This window comes from Brienomyrus brachyistius, chromosome 18 (assembly GCF_023856365.1).
Source record: "Brienomyrus brachyistius isolate T26 chromosome 18, BBRACH_0.4, whole genome shotgun sequence".
Lineage (NCBI taxonomy): Eukaryota > Metazoa > Chordata > Actinopteri > Osteoglossiformes > Mormyridae > Brienomyrus > Brienomyrus brachyistius.
The window spans coordinates 11163790-11171852 of NC_064550.1; the positions used below are offsets into that span (position 1 = coordinate 11163790).

The 8063-nt window shown below is 48.0% G+C and overlaps 1 protein-coding gene and 1 long non-coding RNA gene across 8 annotated transcripts; one reads left to right on the forward strand and one right to left on the reverse strand.

Moving 5' to 3' along the window:
- Positions 1-881: 881 nt before the first annotated feature.
- LOC125712770 (fibroblast growth factor 18-like) lies at positions 882-8063 on the forward strand. 7 transcript variants are annotated; one of them, XM_048983200.1, is made up of 6 exons: positions 882-2443; positions 4037-4076; positions 4362-4542; positions 5936-6042; positions 6144-6435; positions 7246-8063. In XM_048983200.1, exons 1-5 carry the CDS (start codon positions 2412-2414, stop codon positions 6411-6413), a joined length of 630 nt encoding a protein of 209 aa, XP_048839157.1. In that variant the 5' UTR covers positions 882-2411; the 3' UTR covers positions 6414-6435; positions 7246-8063. The 7 variants fall into 7 exon arrangements, with proteins under 7 accessions (XP_048839157.1, XP_048839155.1, XP_048839158.1 ...); XM_048983198.1 differs by having other exon boundaries at positions 6144-6368; XM_048983201.1 differs by having other exon boundaries at positions 4365-4542.
- LOC125712780 (uncharacterized) lies at positions 1045-3232 on the reverse strand. The gene is made up of 2 exons (XR_007383396.1): positions 2797-3232; positions 1045-2652 (listed from the first exon to the last, which is right to left on the reverse strand). It is a non-coding gene; the product is annotated as an uncharacterized LOC125712780 (long non-coding RNA).

Sequence of the window (8063 nt, forward strand, 5' to 3'; positions counted from 1 at the left end):
CGATGGAACCGTGACCCCAATCTGACCTCTGGGTTCCCACTGCATCCAGTGCCAAAATGTGAAATGGAAGCAGTGGGCTAAGCCCAGTAGACTCTGGAAGAAACATAAAATCTAAAACCTGCTGACAGAAATCAGTATAACCTCCGCCAAGCCACCAGACACAGAGACACACAGTACACACATACAGGGAGCGGCAGACAATGTCCCAGGTTTCTCGCCGGCCGGTTGTCTGCGGTTCAGTAGCGGTAAGGGGGCGCGGATGGGCGGCTCTGTCGAATTCCCTAGGAAATGTTCGTTTTGGATCCCTCTTTGTACTAACATACCTCACTCACGCCCTCCCCTTCCTGCCGTTCATTCTTGCACTTTCTTCATCCCCCCCCCCATTTCTTTGGGATTATAATGAATCCCTCTCACTGAATTAATTGGTGCCGGAGTTTCTTGTGCGCTTGGAGTCTGTTAGTAGCTAACTTCTCTTTCCCTACGCCTGCGACCATCTCCATGCAGGCTGACTTTTGTGCATATAGGGAAAGTCGCCTTTTGCGCGGTCGTATGCTGTCTGGCAAGCTGAGAGATGACGGCGAGGAGGCTCTAGCTCTCGCTGTGAGCGTTTCCGTCTCTCAGGTGTCAGACTACACCCGAAGGACCCTGTGCGTGTCAACGACTAGGAAACATGGCAAACACGAGAAGCAGCGTTGCTCCATGGAGACGACTGAGCGCGTCTCCTTGCCCCCCCCCTCCCTTTGTTGCAGCCTGTTACCGTAACAATAGTGGCGTCCGCGGCCACACAGCATCACACACTGATTGACTAATCTCATTTGGATCCGGAAAGTGTGTGTGTGTGTGTGTGTGTGTGTGCCTGGGGGTGAGGGGGGTAGCGGGGGGAGGAGGAGGGAGGATTGATCTGCTGCTGTTCAAATGTTCTTCTTTATCCCGGACTGAAATCTTTCTTTAGTTATTTTTTTTGTTTTGCCAAGGAAACAATCAAAGTGAAAAGGTTGTATGAAATAACGAAAACTTTAAAGCAACACAAAGTCAAACAGGTAACAGGGGAAACGCATTCGTTTTTAATTTACATGTCGAAGAGAACGGAGCCCAGAGAGAGACAGAGACTAGGCAGGTTTTGAGGTCGATTTGTCAATGCGATCCCGCATTCTCCGCCTTTACTGTGCATTCGTTCACTTTATGCAAACTGGGACCGCTGACCCAAGCTCACCTCGACTAGAAACAACGAGACCGACTGCACTCTGCGACGTCCTGACTTGGCTTTTAGTATAAATGCAAAGTTCAAAAAAGATCGGATTGCATTTTTTCCTAAAAAAAATTGAGGGTGATGTCATCTGGCTGTGCTGGGGCTGGTATTGTGTGCGGGCTCCGTACAGACTACCGTTGTGAGGCGAGCGGCTGGACGAGCCGAGTTGTCCGTGAATCAGGTGCGTGTATATGGCCGTGACTCTTCTGCGCTGTCGCTGGCGGTCCCCGCTGTCATCGTCTTCCCCTCATCCCCTCCTGAACTGGATCGTCGGATTACCCCACTCTCGTAGCTGTCCATGCTGTAATTCTTTACATCACGCGTCACTGTCCCCCAACCTACGGACTCCGCGACCCATCTGAAAGGATTAGTCATGACAGAAGCCGGTCGGCAGCACCTGAAGCCCGCGGAGCTGCTCTCACCCCGCCGCCCTGGTTTCCGTCTTGCCCAGGTGCCCTGCCTCCCGCGGGAACTGTCTTCGCACCTTTGGCACTAGCGCAGGATCGCCCGCATCTCCTACCTCTGCCCTAAACGGTCCCACCTCCCCGGGGTTTGATGTTCAGGTCCGAGTTTCACATCGCTGCTCCTTGCAGACCCAGCGTGGATTCGCTTGTGTCCTCCAGCAAAGACCTGGCAGTTCCTCTCTAATCTCACCGATTTAGGACAGAAATAACATAGAGAGAAAAAAAATTGTGGAACAGAAAAGTAAACGATGAAATAAAGTAGCACCAAACAAACAGAGGACCTTGTCCCGTCTTTTGGTGGAAGCGCTTAGTGCATTAATGAGTGCTGGGCAACTTTCACGGTTAGCAGCTTTGGGAAAACATGAGTCTGAGCAGCGTCTGGATTTAATATGAACGGAATACGTGGACAAGAAGCGTGAATTAGAAAGACGGAGCCATTTCCATGCATGCACTTTCAACGGTGATTTTCACCTGTAGCTTCGGCGGTCAGAAAAAAACAGCCTCCGATTAAAAGGTGCCCCTCCCGTACCGGAATCCAAGTACCCGGAAAAACCGGGGGGCTCGCATCCCAGAACAGAACAAGCCCCCAGGTGTTGGGAGGAAAGCAGTTATTGTCAACGGATTACAAACCCGTGTAATCCCCGTTCACATCCGGGGATCCGACCGCGGCAGGACGCGGTTCTGTCCCCGGGAGAGCGATGCGGTACTTCGTCCATGCTGCAGCTATCTTGTGAGTATATTTGTTTTAAACCTGCATGTACTTGGTTAGGCTGTGCTTTACCAGTCTGCATGGCACTAATTGGCTGCGGCGACGCTTTCCAGCTCCGTCTCCAGTTTTGAGAGCAGCAGGTGCCTGTATTCAGACACTTACAGCAGGTGTAGGTCTCCCGCGAAACAGGGTGCGATTCTGCTGCTGTAGAAGAACCTGTTTACACTCCACTACAAAAAAAAAAACAAAAAAACATTTGCATTAATGCACTATCTTTGTTTAATGGTTAAACAGAAGGGTGTTATTTAACATTTTCTATTAATTTATCTATATCCAGAGTTGAAAAAACACTCAGTAAAAATTTTCAAAGGCACCTTTTCTGGGATGGACAGTGATACCTGCTGGGGTTATAGAGTATGGATCAGAAGGCACGTTCTGAGGGCTGAGCTGAGGTCAGAGGTCAGCATGGTGAGCAGGGCTGAGGCCTCCAGGGAGAGTCGCTAGGCTAGAAGTCGTGAGGCCAGTGCGAGGCCAGAGGTCGACCTGTCAGGCATTGTGAGCATGGGGCTGGACTTCCACCTAGATGACCCCAAATGTTGTACCTCTCTGAAAAGTGTCAAACCTAAATGACTTAAAACTGTAAAACTATGCCAAAGAGGGTTAGTGATGACCGTAATCCATCGACAAGTGGATGAAATGGTCTAAGCAGCAAAGGCAGAAGAGTGGTGTGGTCCAGATGAGTGTGAAACTAGATGTGGTGCCCATTCTCCCACAATGCACTACTTCAACAGAGACTCAATACAGCTGTGACCTCTGTTGCCCTCTCCACCTCCCCCAACTGTTGCTACATCTTTCTGTGACTTGGCCCAGTAGGGGCAAGGATCCAAGCCCCTCCTACAGCCACATGGGATTGGGGCACCTGACAGAGGGTGGAGTTGGGAGGGGGCGATGCAAAGCATAAGCCAAACAGGCGTCCTTGTAATGCTACACACAGATCTGTGTCATTAAAGTGCAGAGCGGCTCTGGGATTGGGGTTTTTTCTCCTGACCTCTTGTCCTTTGGGTGTGTAATGCTGATGTTTACATTACAGGCCAGATGCCTCCTTATGTTCCCTGAAAGTTCTCAATGTTGCATTTATGGTCGTTGGATAGTCTTATTAGTTCTTGCTTTGTTCGAATTTGTTGTGTCGCTCCTGCTTTACTCCAGCTTACACATGTACCTGGGCTTTTATTGAAAGCTCAACCTAGCCTCACTTGCGCATAGTCGACTAGACAGCATGTATGTTTGTAATGTGCTATTTGACTCACTTGCATTGGACTACAGCATCTGCTAAATATGTTAAATTTAAACATTTCTTTAATGCACAGTTTTTGTCCCAGCCAAAGAACAAGTGAGGTAGATAATGCATCACAACCTTACAGCTGGGATGTAATCTGACGTTAGGGGAGAACTGATATTAAAACATGTTTTACTCTGATGTTAATGAATGATCCTTGTTAACCTCTTTCTGTGATACTCCTGGATCACAATCTACTTTGCAGTGAACTGCTGATGTTTTGGTTGATCCTCAGTGAATCAATTTGCCCACGTCCTTTTTTGCCTTCCCATTCATAGGTGTGTCCAGGCTCTGTTTGCAGTGTGTACCCCCTTGCAAGTAAGTCTGTATGTCTTTTGTGGTAAAGTTGAGGCAGTGAAATGACAGAATGAATCCTTGCCTGAATGAATTATTGCTTTTTTACCAGAGGTAAAAATGTGACTGTGACTCTTTATACTCAAAGAGTATAAAGGTGGTTGGTTGAAACAAAATCTTGGTCTGGATTTGTACTCTCTGGACCTGAAATCTCCACCTCTGCTTTTTACATGTTCCAGTTAGCATCAGACTGAGCAGTGCATTTGTATGACTGAATGTCGGTGACTGAAAGAGTGTTTGTGGCCCTAGCAGGTTTTTGACAGGGACGGCGTGAACTTCAGTGTACATGTGGAAAACCAGACTCGTCTCCATGATGCCATGAGTCGGCGACAGCACCGAGTATATCAGCTGTACAGCCGCACCAGTGGGAAGCACCTACAGGTGCTGGGAAGGAGGATCAGTGCACGGGGGGAGGATGGTGACCGATATGGTAAGAAACACAGGTGTGCACTTTCACAAACACGTATTTAGATACACGCTCGCCACTGCCAGTCCCTCTCGCTGTAAACACCGAGCTGGCATACAGCAACAAACAGCAGGACCCAGGGGGGAAGGATGGAGGTGAGATCTCGCAGCTTATTGATTTCCCACTTGCTTTGCTCTCTCCTTCTGATTAAAATAGAACATTTCACTCAGTCTCTCATTTGAGCCCTTTCTATCTCTATGTCTGGGTGTTTTTGGCCCCTGTTTACAGAGAGGCAGCAAAGAGGGTGAGGTGCAACACAGCCATACCAGACCATAGCAGGGATAAGACAGGCGTCAAAGGTATACCAAACGCAGATAGAGTGAGGAAAGGTTAGATGCTGGAAAGTAAACGTCTGAATTCATGTTTAGGTTACATAAAGGTGCAGGGTGAGAGACAGTGGCGTATAGAGTTTATTGATATTAGCCCATGGGAGTTTAACTTACACAAAAATGTTGGGAGGGCAGAAAAAAAATGATTGGTTCAGAGAGATAACCAATCAGATTGTAGAGGAGGTGGGTTCAAGCAACTAAAGAAGGCGGGACCAGCCAGTCAGATGTCTTGGTACCGCCCACTCTAGTCACTTGGACCCACCTCCTCTACAATCTGATTGGCTATCTCCATGAACCAATCATTTCTACTTCTGCCCTCAGAACATTTTTGTGTAAGTAAAACTCCCACAAGCTTAACGTTATTTAACATTCATGTTGCTGAAACATTAAGCTTCTCCCTCACTTTCACTGTGATGGGGGTGCCAGGACAGGGTATGTTCAAAGAAAACAAGAAAATGAAACATAACAGGAAAAGAGTTAAGGGAATTAGGAAGGAGTAGGGGCAGAGGGCTGAAAACAGAGGTGGAGGTGGGACGGCTAATGGCAGAGTGAGTGAAACAGATTAAAACAAACCCATATGTTTGACACAGTAGTGCTTGTTTCTAAAAATATTTGGATTTTATTATGGACTTTATTCCTATATTGATGTTCTGTCTTCAAATTTGTTAATCCTGGTGATGTTTGAAATAACTTTTACCTGATCCAAACCAGTCATACCAATCCAAACCCTCGTTACTGTTCCTCGTTACTGTTCCTCCCATTGCACTCACTCCCCTCCCCCTCCCTATTCTGTCCTACATCTTGATATGTCTCGAACAGTATCCAGGGACGCAACACCCTATACCACTAATCACAGCTAATCATAACCTTTCAAACCCAGTTATGTCAAATGCAACTGAAATAAATCCTGAATCATAGCACTTCATTAGTGGTCGTTAATGGTCACAGCCAGGAAAGGCAGAAATCCATGCCTCCTAAAACCGCATGCGTGGTCTGTTTGTCTGTCCCAATCTCTGTCTCTTTACAAGCCCAGCTTGTAGTGGAAGCGGACTCCTTTGGCAGCCAGGTGAGGATACGTGGCAAGGAGACCAACTATTACCTGTGCATGAACCGCCGAGGAAAACTGGTGGGTAAGGTGAGTGGGTGACATTAGTATTAATGATGTTCAGCATATCTAATGATAGCATCCATGTTTGTCTACGTGCTAACAAAGGCTGTTGTGCGTGTGCTTTCCAGAAGGCCAGCAATCGCAGTCCCGACTGTGTCTTTGTGGAGAAGGTGCTGGAAAACAACTATACAGCCCTGATGTCTGCACGCTACGCTGGGTGGTACGTCGGCTTCACCAAGAGAGGGCGCCCTCGGCGTGGTCCACACACTCTGCCCAACCAACAGGACGTGCACTTTATGAAGCGCTTCCCTCCCGGCAAGCAACCAGACCCCCAGCCATTCCGCTTCACCACGGTCAGCAAACGAAGCAAGAGGGTGCAAATCACAGAGGACTGCTAGCTCGCTCTACTAACACACAGAGGTAGCTCACTCTGCTAGCCTGCTAGACCGCTCTGCTAACATATTGAGGCAGCTCACTCTGCTAGGCCGCTCCGCTAACACATTGAGGCAGCTCACTCTGCTAGCCAGCTCCACTAATGCACCAAGGTAGCTCACTCTGCTAGGTTGCTCCGCTAACACATTGCGGCAGCTCACTCTGCTAGGCCGCTCCGCTAACACATTGCGGCAGCTCACTCTGCTAGGTCGCTCCGCTAACACATTGTGGCAGCTCACTCTGCTAGGTCGCTCCGCTAACACATTGCGGCAGCTCACTCTGCTAGGCTGCTCCGCTAACACATTGCGGCAGCTCACTCTGCTAGGTCGCTCCGCTAACACATTGAGGCAGCTCACTCTGCTAGCCAGCTCTACTAATGCACCAAGGTAGCTCACTCTGCTAACAGGTTCTGCTAACGCACCATGGGTGCTCACTCTGCCGTTTTGCTATTCCACTCAGGCAGCTCACTCTGCTAGCCTTTTCTGCTAAGACATTGAGGTACCTCAACCTGCTAGCATGCCCTGCTAACACAGTAAGGTAGCTCATGCTGCTAGCCTGCTCTGTTAATAAGCTGAGGTAGCGTGTCCTACTAGGCTGCTCTACTAATGGAAAGAGAGAGCTCACTGTGCTAGCCTGCTCTGCCACTGACGTACCTCACTAACTCATTGCTGCAAACACAGCCCATTGATGTTCACACTGTGTATATACTTTGCCTATTACGTCCTGATAACACATTCCATTAATGTACCATCGATGCTATGCTCAGCTAATGTGTCTTGCTAACACACCCCCCCATAGAACACATCAGCCCCTGGCCCTGGAATCTCACAAAGCATTGCTGGATACAAGCCTACAAAAACTGATCTGGGACCGGATTACTGACACGGAGTGTTGGAATCCCAGTTTGATCTGATGCTGGAAAGGAATTACGCTGTGATGCCAGAGAGGGCCATGCTGGGATGATTGATGTGCAGCTATGGTACCAGAACCAATGAACTGGATCGGCTGGACTTTAAAATGAGATCAGCAAGACAGACTGCGACAAGCCCAAAGAGTCACGGGGAACATAAAGCACAGTGGATGCTGGAACGGTTGGGGGAAACTGACAAAGGAAGACTTATTGACTGCTTTCCATGCCAGCTGTGTGTGTGCAGATGCTCCTCTGTGAAATGTGTGCATGGGACCAAAAACCCCAAACTCCAGACTGATGTGATGTTGATGCTGCGGTGACCTGTTACAGAACAGGATGTACCATCCCATATAATCTCAAAATCATACTAAAGATATTGGACTGCACAAGTTCCATTATACCAAAAGGATAAGTCACGAAAGACTGTACTTTACCTTTAAGACTCCTTTCCCCGCACCCCAGTACCTGTGCTTAAAGATGACGACAGATGGAGTTTATCTCCTGCTCACCGGCCGTATGAATGCTGCTACCAGGACATTTGGTGGAGAAAAAAGCCTCATATCTATATACTTAAAGGGAACAAATAGGGAACAAAACTATTAAAACAAAATAAGCATTTATATTATTGTTATTGAAAAAAACTATTTATTTTAGTCGTGTAAGACCTATTCTGACTGCCTCAGTTATTAAAGAGGAACAGAAAGGA